This window comes from Strix uralensis, chromosome 12, assembly GCF_047716275.1.
Source record: "Strix uralensis isolate ZFMK-TIS-50842 chromosome 12, bStrUra1, whole genome shotgun sequence".
Lineage (NCBI taxonomy): Eukaryota > Metazoa > Chordata > Aves > Strigiformes > Strigidae > Strix > Strix uralensis.
The window spans coordinates 18,120,579-18,137,923 of NC_133983.1; the positions used below are offsets into that span (position 1 = coordinate 18,120,579).

Genomic DNA, 17,345 nt, shown 5'->3' on the forward strand with positions numbered 1-17,345 from the left:
CCTGGTCACATTAGATCCCTTGCAGAGGGACTGCCTTGATAGAGACCATTCATTGCTTGCAACCTGGAGAGCATCTACATAGCAGTGTGCAGTGCCTATTTCCTCAAACTAATGGAGACCCAAATTGTTAAGTCTATGTAGCAGCATGAGGCACTGCACAAACCTGCCAGCTCTTATCTGGAAGCAGGCTTACCACCTCAACAGGCTGGACCAGCTCAGATTTAGTGCTGCACAAATATTACTGGCTCACTTGTACATGTCCAGCTTTGGTGACCTGGCACCACTTTTCTTCTGCATGGGGAGATAGTCCCTGCCTGTTTTGCCATTAGTTATCAGAGAAGGAGCAAAGGTTGTTGGCCTTCTGCAGGTAAAACTTGGTTGCCTTTAGTGAGAATTTAACTCACAGGAACTTCCCCTTCCCCATTTCTGTGGGCCGAGAGACTTCCAGTAACATGCAAGTCTGTTGAGCAAGGAAGAATACAGGGCTTGATAAAGCCATAAAAAAGCAGCTCTCTCCACTATTTGATTGCCCAGCACATGAGAGGGGCGAGGAACCTTGGCACATGGCTGCAACCTGAGCCTGTGCTTGCCAGCCCAGCAGTGCAGCTGTGAACAGCTGCCAGCACTGCACGAGGAGCAGCACAGGGCAAGGAGCAAGGTAAAGCATGAGATTTGGCAGGTCCACCTTAGCTGCAGGCCTCCATGCCCATGGGCAACCTGGCCCTGTGGGGAGGGGTATGAGAACTGCAAAGAAGTTTTGTCCTGTGGCTTGAGAGGCACTGAAGATGAACATGGGCAGTGAATGTCAAATTCAGGTAAACCCAACCTGTTCGTTTTCCCACTGCAACAAAGTGGTACCAAACACAGGTGATCCTGACATTCAAAGATCTGTAAAAGATTAATTAGCCAATTTAATCAGCCAGATGTCCATATAACTTGTGAAACGATGTCACCTTGTTACATGAAGCTGATTTAAACCAGGCAGAGTCCATAGCATTATTTTAGGAAATGATATTGACAAAGCCAGGACAAACGACCTCCATTCCTTTCGAAACCCCAATTGTACAAGCATGTTTGACCTGATGGGTGTCTGTCCACAACTGCTCTTCCTACAATAATGAAACATCTAGAAAATGTATAATCAAGCAGAGTCTGATCCTCTACTGGGTAACACTGGTATAAGGCCATACAAGAAGGTGGATTTACTCTGAGTATTAAGCAGACAGAGCCTGGTCTTTTTTATTTTGATGGATAAGCAATATAAAAATCAGAGCTCTCCTAATCATTCCTAGGGCACTTAAGACATCTGCTGGAAATGAGAATAAACTGCAGTACAAATGTACATGACAATGAATAATGAAATAATGAAAAATTCTGTGAAGTTTATGCTTACACAATGTCTAAATTACTTGGCACATGCCAGAATATTTTCCATTTGAAAGTATTATTTGAAAAATATTTGAATAAATAGCCTGTTTATTCCTGCTGTTCTAGTTGCCACTAAGGAATCAAATTTCAGTTTCAAAAAACTTCAAGTCTGAATGCAGTCTTTGAACTCCCTCCTTCCCTGATGTGTAAGGTCACGCAACAGACATACATGCACAATATGTAGCATCGTGTGCTGGGACTAAAGTACAGGCCAGGTTTCAGGCTTTGGATGGATGTAGGCATCAGCTGCCTTTGCAGTTGGATACGGGGGATCACACAAATCTCTCTTTCCCTCTTTACTTACAAATCTTGTTTACAAACATCTGGTTTACAAATCACGTTGTGATTCCAAGTCCTCTTTAAAGAGCTTCCCAGAACATTGTATATTTTGTCAGGATGTGTGGCCCTGCCACTTGCACCTACCCAGCTGCATAATCCCACGCTATAAACCCACAGCTCAGGTTCTCTGGCTGCACCTGGCTTGCAGGGTCAGGGTGCAGGGAGAGGATGCTGCACAGGGCTGGAAACACATGGGAGATGGACAACGATCCAGGAGTGTGACATGAGGTTCATACAAGCCCAAGCAGTGCAGAGAGTCACATGTCTTGCAGCACCCCCAACTCCACCAGAGGAATCTCATTTTTCAGGAAGAAAAGAAGATGAGAAATGGGGATTTGTATCCCCCTTTTTGTGACCAACAGCAACTTTTAGCTAGTTATTGTTACAACACAAATTCCTTCAGTTCTGAAGCATGCTATATCCAGACCCATAACCCCTGCTTCTGAAATCTCCCTAAAATGCAGATGCATCCACCCTCTCAGGTGTAACTACAGCCACCTTCTTGTTGATTTCTTCAGTTTTTCATTTAAAAACTCTGGGGTTCTCCCAGACCTGTTTAGTGCAAGAGTTGGGATGTTCTGCAATTTCTGAAATGGACTAATCCTACTCACTAAATATTGCCCAGTATCTCAGCCAGGTCTGTCTGCACTGCAGACAGTGCAGTGAGTGCCTTTTATGTAGACATTAACAAGCTGGCTTTATACTAGGTAGCTTGAGTGGTATCAGCAAGCAAGCTACAGAACATATCAGAAAAGATAGGTAAATATATGTTTTGCTAGTCTCTGCTGGAGGCCATGCTATTCTGGCTACAATACCCATCCATGACATGTACTAAGATTTGAAATCCTTAAAGACAGCAGCTAACAGGAAAGGCAGATGCTATGCTACCTCATCATGGTTCTTTCTGCCCAAGCTAGAATTCAGCAGGGAAAAGCAAGTAAGACTTCAAAAAAGCTCTCACAGACTTCTGTGCTGTAATCAGGAAAATTTTAGGGACAGCATTTGAAGCGACATCTAATACAGTAACAGCATGTAACTCATCTGTGTATCATCAAAATACAGCCTTAAGGGCAGGAGAGCTGGATGGGAGGGGTTGTTATACTCTTGACCTTTCACAAGAGGGCAGCATTCCCAGAAACAAATGGTACTTCTCAATAGACGTATTGGACTGTTAGTGAAAATTGCAGTGATACAGGTTACTTTTTCTTTCCTACTCTCAGCATCCTTGTGTAAGCACCTCCCAGTGGTGGTAGGGCTTGTTGCAGTATTTGTCTGCTCCCAACTGCCCCTTCCACAGCCTCCAGCAAGGCAGGGCCACTTCCCACTTCTCAGTGCTTGAGTTTATCTGCAGAGACAAGCTGAAATCTCCCAAGCATTTACCTTTAGGTACTAGTTTTCCTTCCTGACCAGGCAGCTAAAAATTTCCTTTACATTTTAAAGAACAGTGTTTTATTTGGACCACATCACACATTTTCCAACCCTGGGGCCTGGTGCATGAGCTGATTATGCCTGTGCATGGGGTAGTGCTGCTTCTAAGACACAGTAAAGCAGAGTCAGCTGTTTGCAGATCCTGTGACAGCCTTGAACTGCAGAGCTGTGGCTTGGCTTCTTGCCCTGAGCCAGGCTGGCAGCCCCCAGCTGAAGCATCCCCTTGTCAGTGGGCAGCCACACTGGCTGGGTGGGAGCAGTAGCACTGGGAGTGTCTCAGAGCCCCTCTATAGAAGGGCCATGGCACAGGATTTCGCGACTTCAAAGGTCATATGGCCATACACGAGGTGGAAGCTCGAGTTTCTGGGTTGGTGAAGCAGAAGGCCTCAGCCCTTGAGCAGAACCTTTGAGTCTTCAGTGAAGTGGAGACACCAAAGGAAGACATGATCACACTCCTGAGAAAGTCTGATTTTTCCATCTGGTGTAGGAAAATCCTACAAACATCTACACAAGCCAAAACGTAATCCTCACTCTGGCCAGCCCTACCGGCAGTATGACCTGCTATGAACCTGTGAATGTGCAATTCAGACTGTCTGGAGAGCTTCACAGTGCCTAAATCAAGGCTTTGTCCAAATCATTTTGTCTGGCACATGTAAGGATGAGCGGAACCTATTAAGATCATGTTAATGTGAAGCTGGAAGACCTCATATAGGGAAACTGTGATGATCAAAAATAAAATTTTTAAAGGGAGAAATGAAATGTTTAGGATGTTTTCAGATCATTTCCAGGAAGGAAAAAAGGCAGCACACATTACGGGAGAAAAATTAGCACAACAGGTAATTTGTGTTTACAAAAGAGAAAGAGACACATTGTCACACACATCCCAAGGGCTAAACAAGCTGAGCTGCTGCCAGTAATTCCCAACATGGAAACCTGGCCAAGACCGCAGGAGTAGCATTTTAAAAGACCCCATTCAACTACCCTATTTGCACCTGGACTGCAAAGAAACTGCTTTAAATTTTCTCCTAAAGTCTCTTGTCTTTAGAGATGACACAGGGTCAGCTGATCTGTAAAACTCTTTGGTTTGAGGGGGATTATGGTTTGCTCTCTTTGCACATTTCACATAGCCATCAAAACATTTTATCTCTAAATAAATAGCTATTTCTTTGGGGTCCTTCCTGCCTAAAGAAATAGGCATTGACTGTCAGCAAAACACTCAGCACCTACTTATTTTTGCAGCTAAAGGCCTGAAGTAAAAAGGATTTGGCAACTGTGCCATCCCTTTTAGATACCTGAACACTGCAAGAAGGCAACTTTATCAGTGCAGAGTGGCACTGGGGACGTAACCAAAAAAAAGAGTGCAATGGCTTTGTGAACATTGCTTCATGTAGATTTGGTGAATCTCTTCTGAATTCTGCATCTCTTCTGACTTTGATGAGCATTATTTTCTCAGCTTTACAGCTTATATTCTATAGTCACTGCCATTACAAAAGAATGAAAGCAGTACAGGTGAGACAGTTTGGTCACATAGACAATATAATGATATTTGCCTTAAATATGTGTGATAGATGTAATACAAGTCTTTTTGCTGCCTCTTGCAAATTGTTGACCCTTCTCTCAGCTTGGGAAGACCCAGCTGCAAGATGCTGTTGTGACAAAGACTTCAAATAAGAGATACAAGAAACATATATTCTGGAAGCTCAAAATACTGCCCTAATTCATCTTTTCAGTACACGTATAGTATTTATATCTCAAATTTCTTCATTTTTTGAAGCTTGCATTTACTGCATGGGAATTTAAAAGCCCCAGGCCTGTAGGTAATAACAGCTAGGTTTGGAACAGAAAAATACCACCTCGAGAAGCCCACTTATTGATCAATCCCATTAGCAGTGCCACAGCACCAAGGTGAGGCATGCATTTGGGATAGCAGCATCACATATCTAAAGACAACACGAATGCCCTCATTTCTACCTTCGGTAACCTTCAGTGCAGGTCACTGGTGGGCAGCCTGGTTTTGCAATAAACCTGGAAGCTCCTTTGATTCTAATAGACTAGATCACTTGTAGCCAGAACATTTCCTTTCAGAAGAGAAAATCAGCATGACAGGAAAACCTGAACTGATTTCAAAAACCCAAAATATCATTAATAAGTTTCACAGAACTTCACATACCATAAGGTTAGCCCTTCCCTTTTCTAAACACATGGTTTGTTTGCACAAATTTCCCCAAAATAACTTTGGTGTTGGGATGTCAGCCATAATCCCGCCTCATACCTGGTTGGACTGAGATCAAGTCCTTAAGAAAGACTGCAAGACTTTTTTTCAGGGCTAAAGAAACCAAGCATACAGTAATTTTCCAAGCACGACATAATCCATGACTAGAATAACTTGCAACATTGTTACATTTAATTGAAACAAATGAAAATCAACCCATGGATCCCATTCAACACCCAAGACAGTTATAAAAACTGATGCATGGGAGGTGATAAACCTTTTATTAATAACCTTTGTGTTATCTACTTTTGTTGACTCTACTAGCTCTTTAGATTGCTCAACTTGAAATTCCTTAGCCTGCCAACAGCTCTAATCAGTTTTCATTTTCTCTTTACGCTCTGAGTAGAAGGGACAACACACATACAAGATTTTTTTTCCAAAAGCACATGCAAGCTTTTTTCCAAATTCTATGCTGAGCTGAATTTTCCACAACTGAAATGCTGCAAAAAAAAGAGTTTGCTATGATTTCAGTAGCAGATACAGCCCGTCGGTTTCCCATTTGATCAAACATGGCACAACACAATTAGCTCTGAAGCATGGAGGGGACTACAGATCTCAGTAAAACATAACCAGTCTGCTAGCAATACATGAGCAGCTTGCTTTCCAACAGACTGAAGCATTAATTTTCTTTAAAGATATTTTTTACAAGTAGTGTTTTATTTGTAGCTCTACCACCTCAGGAGATAAGTAAAGGACATGGTCTGTCTACATAGGATCTTAGTCCACACACCAGGAAATGGCTTCTGCAGCCAGACCTATTTCAGGATCTCAGCCCAGCATCCAGTCCTCATCTCACACCGACTTCTCATACTCTGTGCCCAATTGCATGTTCTTTCCACAAACCCAGTGACGGCTGAGAATAGAGAGGAAAAAACAACTGTATGAAGAGTTTTTCTGAGCCAGTTTACAGGAGCATATAAAGGTAGAACTGTCTCCAAGGGGAACAGAATTTTTACCTTGAAAAGCCTCTGTGGAGAAACTGAAATAAACCTTTTACCAAAGGATGCTTATGCTCTGAATGGTTCGGTTGTCTGAAAGCAAATGGAATGAGGTGGGGATTCAGTAGCCATAAAACCAGGTGCCTGTGCAGTACAGCAACTATGGCTTCTGTAAGATGTCTCTTATCAAACAATGCACTTCAAGAGTGCTTTGAAGTGAACTAAGCACTTCAAGAGAAACTACGATTTTGTTTGTACACAGAAGTTCTACTATACTGGTGTAAATTAAAAAAGCGCAATCCCATCCTAGTCTGGATGCAGCTATAAAGGTATGAGACTATTTATACTTGTATAGCACATTCTGATGTGGAAAGAGGAATCATTTGTCCCAGGAAAAATTACACCTACACATAGGTGTATAGGGCTGTATTATCACTCTCTGGGCTGTATTATATTACTATAAGTATGGTAGTAAAAGAAAAATTACAACTCTAAATGACACTGTAATGCTGGTTAAGATCATACACAGACCAGGTGCTCACTTCAGTGAGGCTCTAGGCCTCCTATGTGGTTCCATTTCCTGCTTCCACCCAGTAGTACTGGGAGTTTGCATCTTTTCAGCACATATTTTGACTTTTCTCTGACTCTCCTGCCCACACACTGTATACAAGAAACTAAACTTTCTTCCTCAGTTGCTATAGATAAGTCGTGTGAAACCTATTTGTCAGGTACTCTAGACAAATTCTAGACAAACAAGTCCCTATACCCTGTGGTCTCTCACAGCAGCTGCAAGGACAGTTTTGTGATTCAGGTTTTAGGAGTGAAGTCCAGCTGAGCTACTTGCAGGCTGGTAAACTGCTCAAAGAGACTACTGAATGAGGGAGTTGAAGCTTTCAAAACAGAATTTCAGTCTGTTCTTAAAAGGACATAACATGGCATACTCCAAAAAGCACAGGTTTTTACTCAGGCTTTTGGCCAAGAACTCTCCGAATACCAAATCTGTTTTCTTTATACCTCTGTTTCTAGTGAGTTGTGTGCTTCCCTCAGTAGAGTACAAATCTTTTTCTGTCAGACTTATTTCACAGAAAGAAAAGAAAGCCTGTGTTGGAAGACTCAAGTTCCTAGGAGCAGGAGCAAATACATTCTGGTACTGAGTCCTTAAACACGCACACTAAAATGCTTGGTGACCCCAGCTGCTGGTCCTGCCTCTCTCAGAGCCCGTGGGACAGCTAAGCTCCATGTGAAACAGCTCCAGGGGTTTACAGCTCCCTTACTGAGGTAACCCAAAATTAGCGCTGGTTTAATATGTCAGGCTAAAAGCTGCAGTGGTTCAGGATCAGCTTCATGTACAATTCCACAACCCCCGAGAAGGGACCAAGTGAAAAAGTAACTGGAGGCAGTTATTGATTCAGCTGTCTGCCTTTAATTAACTTATATCGATGCCCCAGTATTACTGGGATAAAATATGGATCAATCCTGAATTTAGCATTAGTTCTAAATGACAGATTAAATCTTGAACTAGACCCTTGCAAAGCTCTGTGTTTTCCTCTCTGACAGTCCACATTTCAGTTTCTGGTGTGCTAGTTGGAACGATAGCCTTTTCCACATTTAACTGTGTACCGAAATGCACAGCTGTGCAAGTGATTTGTTAGACAGTCCTGGGTGGGTGGGACCCTGGAGTAACCATCTCTGGTGTGCTACGCTCTGTAACAGCACTGAGGACTTTGCATTGTTGATCCAGAGGTTTCCCTCCATAATGTAACATACTTCAGTATTTTGAAGCAGGACCACTGAAACTACATTTTGTCATATCAGGTTGCATTTATGCAAAGTTTATTAACTAATGATTAATAGATGCTTACTAGTTATAGATTATTAGGACACAGCTAGTTGTTTAAAGGTATCCAAAACAGCTGATGTAGGTGTGGTTTACATTATAATTACGGAAGTGTTTTTAGACTGTATGTGGGGGTTGGAAAAAGCCAGCATGCATTCATATAGTATAACAGCATGTCCCTAAATCTCAGTATTCATTTAACAAAGTAACAAGTTTCTTACTGTTACAGTTCTGAAAAAATCTGCCAATGTGAGCAGAATATAATCAAGGCAGAGATGGCAACTAGATGTCTGAAACAACAGCTCTGAGGGGCATGAACTGTGCCTGCCAGCACCCATCACCAATGATGGCTTCAGTGTCAACATTTTAAACAAACCCTCTCTTATGGCAGTGGGGGGAAGAAGAGTGTGATGGATGGGTGCATTATTGTGACAATTTCATTTGTCCACCAGAACCGGGGAGAGGTTCTATGTCCATAGCAATCCCAGTTAAAAGGCAGCCCATAAAACTCAGCAGAGCCCAAGGGCAAATGAAAGAGATCCAAACACAGAGAGCTCTCCAGAGTCCAGAGAGACACTGGCCTGCTTCAAGCATCTTGTGCTTTACTGAGAGCAGAATCTCTTCCTCTGACCATAGAGTTAGGATTTGGGAACCTTTGGAAGAGTATCACTATCTTTTTTTCCCCTGACTAGACCCTGCTGATAGCTCATACTGTTCTTAATCAGAAATGCAGTCAAATCTATTAGGTATTTAATAAATTAATAAATGCATTCCTCATTATGTCATCTTAATGTATATGTGTGTGTGTGTAGCTGCAATGTTAGCATTTACTCAGGAATGAGTAAATTGTTCTTTTGTTTTAATGTAAATAGAATTGTGACCATTGTCATGACTTAGCCAGCTTGGGTCAGAGCCAAGCTGGGTGAGCCTGTTATATTTGCAGAAATCTTTCTGCTACCCCCTCCTTGAGGCTGGCATTGCCCAAGGTGTTTTTGAGCATCCATCTGCTTTTCCATACGTTTTGGTTTCAAAGTTAAAACAGGAGATACAGTGCTCATTAGTGGCAATCAGTGCACTTTTCAGTGCTGGTACAGCCTCTGTAAAAGCAACCTGTCCCAGCTGAACTCAAAGCAGAAACAGGAATTTCAGATGAGATGTGAGAACAAGAGGGTGCTTTATGCTACAGCCAGCTTAAGTATTAAACACATTTCGTAAGCAAGGAGTACAGCCAATCCTATCATGACACTTTTATAAAACTGACCTCAGTCAGTCCCTACCGAGATGTGTCTATGTGACTTGCTCTCATAGCTGCTAAAGAGAATCGCTTGAAGCTCCCTGTTAAGTTCTTTAGAAGAGACATGGCACAAACTGGACTTATGATTTTTCTACTCATAAGCATACTACTGCTGGATCAGACCATCAGCCAGGCTTCCAAATTCAAAGCCAGGAAGCACAGCAAACGTAGAGTGAAAGGTACTGGGTTTTAACCGGGAAGAGGGATAGCAGCTTATAGACTACGAAAGTTTACTATGTACTTACATAACATTGCATGAAACAGGAACTAACATTATACAAATGCTTATTAACAAAGGACAGTTAAGTCTAGATTACATCTGTCTTTAAAATATTTTTATGTGAGTTAACAAAGCTAAAAGTAAGGTGGCAGAATGAGTTATGGAAAGAGAGCTGTATAACAGTTGTAAATACATTGCTCTGTTATGCCTATCATTTCTGTCAACATTATTTAGGACTCAGGTACAGCTGAGAGAGGACTCTGGCCGATCATTCTTAGTTACATAGTTATATTGACTAAGATCAGAAGAATAGAAATCCATGTACATATGGTGGAAAAGAGCAGAATAAAATATTCAGTCTCCAAGGGTTATTGTTCAGGTTTCTGCACCATTTCCCAATTTTAACAGAATGTCTGTCTAATATTTGTGGAATATTACTTTACCTGTGTGACAAGTACCGTGAAATGGCAAGTCAAACTCATGAAAAAGAATTAGCAGAAAAAGATAAAGCATAAAATCCCAGAGCAAAGCTTACAGAGCAAATAAAAGACCGCTGAATGTTGTTTGGAAATGTCTGTGTATTTAATTTAAAGACTTATTTCTAATAAAAGAGGTTATGATGAAGGTTACACTAATGGCAAATATTTAAACTTCTAGTCAATATAAAAACCGCAGCTTTGATAAAGCCATTGTACAACATGATTACACTGCTCTGGAGCTGTATAGTTATGTATACTTCCTTCTCCTTTTGAATCTCTATAGCTTTTAGCTTGGTGTCCTAAGGACCAGCTACTTATACAACTGTTTTGCCAGCACATTTATATGTGAACCTTCCACTACAGAAATGGAACTCCTGAAGATATGTTTTCCAATATTTTATGAAATTCAGAATGAGGATGCAAAAAAACCCCAAAAAACAAAACAACATATCTGCATTAGTGTCCCACTATGAAAAGGTTGCACCAGGAGCTCAGCTTGTTCTGTTTTTTGCCTCTTTTGAAGCAGATGGGGACATGAGGGAGCTACTGTGAACTGGGAGTCACAGGGAGGAGCATGGATTGAGGAACTGGGAATCCTACCTCAGGGAACCAGGGAGTCACGAAGGACAGCTGGGGATGTCCCCGCAGGCAGTAGGGAATACAGAGAAGCAATGCGATTTCTGGGGTGCAGCTGAAAGATTAGGTGATGTCACACAGATCTGCAGGAAGTGTGGTTTTATTAGTTCTGCTACGTGTGAAAGAGCTTATTGATTCCTCATGTTCATTACTGTGGCTTCTGGAAGGTCTGGTTACTGCTGCAATCAAATTGTCATCTTGTGCAATGGAAACATGTCTGCTAGTTGTTTGATGGTGGTGGAATATTACAATCATTAAGAAAAAAGAATGGAAAAGAGAACATGAGAATGGAGTTACATGCAATTTTGCTTCTTTTCTTGTCCCACCACCTTCTTCATGCTTTTGTAAGTGCTACAAAATGGTGATTCAGACTGAATTTGTGTGACTCAAGTCACCAGGCCCTCTCCTTACTGACAGAGAGGGGAAGGCTCCTCCTGGGGAGGGGAAATTGCAGCTCAGCAAGCTTATTTGCATACATTCAGACTGTGAAGTTGATTGTATTAGTTGTTCCTCACTGTGCTAAATCAAGAGTTGTGTGAAACTGTCAAGCTCACAGAAATAACATTTATTTGAATAAACACAACTTGTGTCCTGCTATTATTTGTATGTCACATATAGATACCATGGTGTACAGTTTCAAAAGTAAATAGGCAAATTTTGCTGTAAATTAGATACTGGCATGCTAAATAACAATTAGCTGTAACAATCCATGGTTTTCAAACTGTTACTAGGATACAGCCCAACTGAAAATGAGATTTAAACCATGAGGGTGAAAGGTAAAGGTCGGTTCCTCCTGTTTTTTTCAAGGGAACCCTACAGGAACCCTTTCACTAAAGAAAAATCCTCAAGGAAATCAAAACATATCTCAGCAATGCAGAAACTCATGATATTTTGAAACAGCTTTTAACATGTAATTTTATAAGTATTTTTTCTTTTGCATGCATATCTGTTCATTTCTCTGTGTTCCTTTTATTTAAGAAAAAGATGACTTAAAGACCCAGATTGACAAATTGTGGCGAGAAGTAAATGCTCTGAAAGAAATGCAAGCACTTCAGACAGGTAAAGCAGCTTACACTGGTCAGTGGTTTCCAAAAGTTATTACTGCCTTTCCTCTCTCCTTCACTCCCATCCTTCTCTTTAATGGGGATTTGTGACTGAGAAATACAACTCTAAGAGCATGGTATGCTATAGCTGTAATGGTGAGACAAATGTTGAAGGAAGCATTCAAGTAAAATCGAGTCTGAACTAATGGCATACGAGTGACAATTCTTCACTAAGAGCAATAATTAGTCTGGAACAAGAACTACTTTTGTCTTTACTCTGCACAACCCAAGCTGTGATTTTAGGTATAATCAAAGGCAACACAATGAGGGTTGCTGGGTTTGAGAGTTTAGATGGTCAATGAGTTAGGTCCTCACCTTTGATATGAACATGGGCTAACTATCAAGGCAAAAATATTCATGGAAAAGGCTGAGAATACGCCCAGGAGGAAGCTAAAAGGACTGAGCCTTTTCAAAGTGTGCAGTTTGTGACATTCAAATGTGAATGTTGCCATAAAACTTCAAAGTAATCCCCACTGTGGGTTCAGAAATATCCCATATCAATGTGCAAAGTCCTTTAAGTATTTAAATAGCCAGATGGAAATTTCCAAACAAAATAAGAAGGGTAAATACACATGCACTGACTAGACAGTTGTGCTTTTTCGCAGCTGTTGACTGTTGGCATTTAAACATGTACAGGAGAACACTACAGAGGAAATTACATCATTCACATGAAACAGAACATATTTTCCTTAGGGATGGTAATATCTAGGTTGTCCTGTTTTACATCTTGGGTTAGATAGAGCTTTTTGAGCTTTACAAAATATTTTTATTTTAAATTTCTTATAAGACTTTAGAAGTTTCTTAAAAGAGGGAGCCTGTGCTAGACAAGTAACTCTTGTTTAAAAGTACTTGTATTGCTTCCAGAAGGAGCTTGAGAGTAAGCATGAAGTGGCTTAGAAATGAAACCAGAGCCAAGAGATCTTCTATCCTCAAAACTTATTTTGAGCTATATTCTAAATTCAGAACCTACGCTGTTCAACTAGATACCAAATTTGGAAAAAAGAAATCTATCACCCCTCTAGCTCTGACTGTGTTTATTAATGGCCTTATGATACTTGAAAAAGGAGCTGCTTTTTTAGCATATGGACATTTCCAAGACACACATCACAATCTGATTTCTTCTTTTGCTTGAATTTCCTAGGTCTCCTTTCTGCACACTGAAATGTTGCCACACACCATTTAGCAGCACATACTTTCTCCCTAAAGAGGGCTGGTCTCCATCATTACCGCAGCCTTGTTGAAGTAGATAAGGTCTCTCTGATCCCTTCTATTAATATAAATTTGTTAAAGAATTGAACATTTAGCAAATATGTTCATTACTTTTCTCTGGCTATTAACAGTTGGAAAGGATAAAACTTGAAGGATAAACCCTAATATAAATTGATGACCCTGAAAATGCAGCTAAGGAATGCAATGAATACTACAAATGGAAATACTAAAAACCTGAGACATACAGGATATGGGCCAAAGTGGATTTCCATATCCTGTTGATCAGATATATAATTACTTTTTTACAAGAACAGACGACAGGAATTAGAAACAGATTATAGAAAACATCAGGACAGAAGATGTTCATATTATTTCACAACATATTTCTAATTTCTAAGTACAAGATGAGTTTAAGCAATAAATGAAATAATCTGGAAGTAGTCACATGCAGGATTCTAAAAATAATTATTACAGGAGTTTATTCAAGGCCTTTGCTACCTTCCTCAGCTCAGAAGGAACACTCCTGCGAGGAGGGTTCTCTTTTAAGTATTTTTCTTGGGAGAATCCATTTTCACATATCTGCAGTAGGAGAGCTGGAAAGCAAAGTTTAAGGATTCATTCCTGCAAGCCTGCCTACGGCTGGAAGAACTCTGACAGCGGTTCTGCAAGGCAATTCCAGTTACAGAGCATATGCCAAATTAATGTTCTAGTACATTTGGACTTTACATCAAGACTTCCCCGATATGTTCCAGTAGAACTAAAAGCAAACAGATTTATAAATGCAAATGTTTAGATTATTTGGTCCAGATTGTCATGCAAGCTCAGTAATAAGTGTACACTTTAAAAAACTGTTTATAGATTTAAGTCACTTTACCTCATTTGCATTTAGAGTTTGAAGGCTTAGACTTTGCTGAAAAGACCAGAAACAAAGAACTAAAGAGGCAAATATGTACTCTTCTGAAGGTGGAAATACACTTTTATCAATCATCCAGACAGAAATTTGCATTATGAATTTCAAATCAATATTTTTCTGGTGAGCAGGACACATTTAAAATAACACTTTTCTGTCCTGCCTTTGTTTGCTAGGAACTAGGCTTAGTTAATGCATAGAACTTTACTTTTCTTTGGCACTTAAATACCATAAGTATGAAAAGACCTTTAGATCTGTCTCTTTACTATAAAGCCAAGTATAGGTTTCCTGATGACCAGCTCGCATCTGCCAACAATACAAACATCCATACCTCATCCATTCCATCAGTTTTAAGACTGATGAAATAAGGTAAAAATGTGTGAAAGCAGAACTATTTGCTGAAAGACATAAACTACACTGACAACAGGGCCGGGTTATATTTTAGTGATCTGAAACAGCAAAATAAATTTAAAAAAAACTTGAGAATTACACTGCTGGAGGGAATCTGAGGCTCAAGATCATGCCTGAGGTTTATCAACATAAACACAGGAAAGATTCTCCAAAGCACTTTATGGTGTTAAGATCACAACTATGTCTGTCCTTCCTCTTAAGTGCCTCTTCTCTGGAGCAGCTCTAAAAGCATGCTATGCTTTTGGCTATCCCTTGTAGTCCAAGGTACTTTGCAGGGTGCCTCTGAGCAGTCTGTTCAGACTTCCCAAAGGCACACTAACACACTGGCTGTGTACAAGTTCCTACAGGAACAGGAGGAATAGCAGGGAAGTCTGATCTTACTGCTACTTTCAGGCCCGCTCTGTGGAGGCAAGAGTCTTTCACTTGCTGAGGGACTTGTTTGCTTAATTCCCAACATACCTTTAAAAAATTATCATTTTAGGAAATGTTATTCAAAGCTATAGCCTAAAGCTAGGGTGAATAGCTTTAGAATTTTACTAACATGCAAACCAATATCTATTCACAGTCTGTCTTCGTGGGACAAAGGCCCATAAGAAGTGCTACCTCATATCAGAAGGCACCAAACATTTTCATGAAGCCCACGAGGACTGCATAGCCAAGGGAGGGACACTGGCTATCCCGAGGAATAACGATGAAACAAACACTCTTCAAGATTATGCCAAGAAAAGTATGCCTAGAGTGTCTGAGTTTTGGTTGGGTGTCAATGACATGATAAATGAAGGGAAATTTGTTGATGTCAATGGCATGGCTCTACAGTACTTCAACTGGGATCGCGCCCAACCAAATGGGGGGAAGCGTGAAAACTGTGTCTTTTTTTCGCAGTCATCACAAGGCAAGTGGGTGGATGAAGTCTGCCGTACTGCCAAAAGATATATTTGTGAATTTCTGATCCCATAATTACATATACAAATAACCATGTTTCAGGTTATTATCATGCAGTTTTGCTTGTTAGTAACCCCTCCCACTTAGACAGTGGCAAGTTAAAAATCTCCATCTCCTGCATTGTACTTCTCTATTAATTTATTTTCTATTCAGATGCTAAAAGTGTTATGTTTAGTGAGTGCTATCATTATGTACAGGAATAGATACTAAGTTTTGACCTACATTGTATCCTATTTGGGCGTATTATTTCAGCCTGATGTTCGGGTTGCTGGAATTCACCTCCTATTTCTGTACTTTGTATCTCCACGGTAGAATAGTATTTACTTGAACTCAGAACTCTAGTGAATTTATTGAAAGTTTACAAAAGATTGCTGTATGGTGACATGTGCCAATAAGGTGTAGGGATCCTTTCAGTTCCAGTGCTTAAGAGGGACTCTGGGGTTATGTGAGCTCCTGTGAAAAATGACCAACATCCTTATAGAGTTTAACAGGGTGGATCTGTGACCAGGAGTTTTACTTATGTGTTAAGAAAGCCAAATGAAACAGAAAAATCTGATGTTAATTTTTAAACTGCATGGAGTTAAAAGTGACACACTGCTAGAAAATGGGGAAAGTAGCTGTTCTAAAACATCAGTTAGTCTAAACATGTTTGCTTCTAAATGTCTCAATTATGGTTAAATATTAGATGATGTCATGTGGAACATTTCCGTTGAAGAAACCAGCCTGAGACTACATCATACCTCTACATGTAATGCCTTAATAAGATGTGCAAAAGCCTTCTCTCCTGCAGGATCAGAAAGAGGCTTTATAATTCAGACAGTAACACTGCCTGAAAACACAAGTAGAGAGGAAGGATCCCCTTTCTGGGCACAACATCACCACTTATTCACCTCTCCACATGGCAGGCAGCACAGCCAATTGGCACAAAAGAGTGGGGCCAAACAGCAGTTCATTTGGCTGATTTAACACCTGACATTTGAAAAAGTAAAATGTGCTGGTTACTTTTTGCTGTTCTTAACCTCACAATAGATTTGCCTTTATGTTATAAATTGCAGTTTCTCTCTTGTGTAAAGGAATTTCCTTTAAATATTTAAATATATTGCTGCTTGGAGGCTAATTCCTACTTTTTATCTTTTAGTTGTGCAAGATTTTCTTAAATTATGCAATAAATCTGTGATTACTGGTATTTAACTCTAGTAATATTTTTCACAGCTTATGCATCCATGTGAAGGTCACTTTTTCCTAGAACTTTTCTTGAGGGTTCAAAAAGGGTACTGTCTTTGGGCATATTATACTATACTTTTTTTTTTTTACTAGGGTACCTACATGTCACAGGACAAAATTTGGATCCCTGCTTGCCTAAATGCTGCACGAGATGCAACTGTTCAACACATCACTAATGTGTTGTAATTAATTTTATTTTGTAACACTTAATATATTTGTAAAATAGACCTGATTCTGAATTCTTTCACTTAGTTCCTGAGTTCAGGTAAAGGAGCAAAAAGGCCCCAGATATCTCCAATTTTCTTTCAAAATACACCAACCTTTGCTAAGGTTGGGATCAATATTCCTTTTACCCATATTTTAACATGATTAAAAGTCTGCAATAATTTTGCATGGCTTCTTTACCTCCGACTCATCTGAAATAGGTCAGTATCTCAGCATAACCCTACAGCTAGAATCAAATTAAAAATTAACCACAAATTCCAGAACTTGTTTGCCTTTCAGTAGTTTATAAATTTATGTCCTATTCAATCTATTTCAGCCAAGCTTCAGAAGTTGTGCGCAGGAATCGAAGCGTTTATAGATATTATTGGTGGACATTTATCAATCAGATACAGATACCACAGACAGAAATAACTGTTTATCAGTGATTTACTGAAAAAAGTCAAAACCCAC

General features: G+C 40.1%; 1 protein-coding gene across 1 annotated transcript; it reads left to right on the plus strand.

Annotated features, from left to right (window-relative positions):
- The first annotated feature begins 9,533 nt into the window (after positions 1-9,533).
- On the plus strand, positions 9,534-16,632 carry CLEC3A (C-type lectin domain family 3 member A). The gene is made up of 3 exons (XM_074881562.1): positions 9,534-9,715; positions 11,850-11,930; positions 15,070-16,632. Exons 1-3 carry the CDS (start codon positions 9,601-9,603, stop codon positions 15,459-15,461), a joined length of 588 nt encoding a protein of 195 aa, XP_074737663.1. The 5' UTR covers positions 9,534-9,600; the 3' UTR covers positions 15,462-16,632.
- The last annotated feature ends 713 nt before the right edge of the window (positions 16,633-17,345 follow it).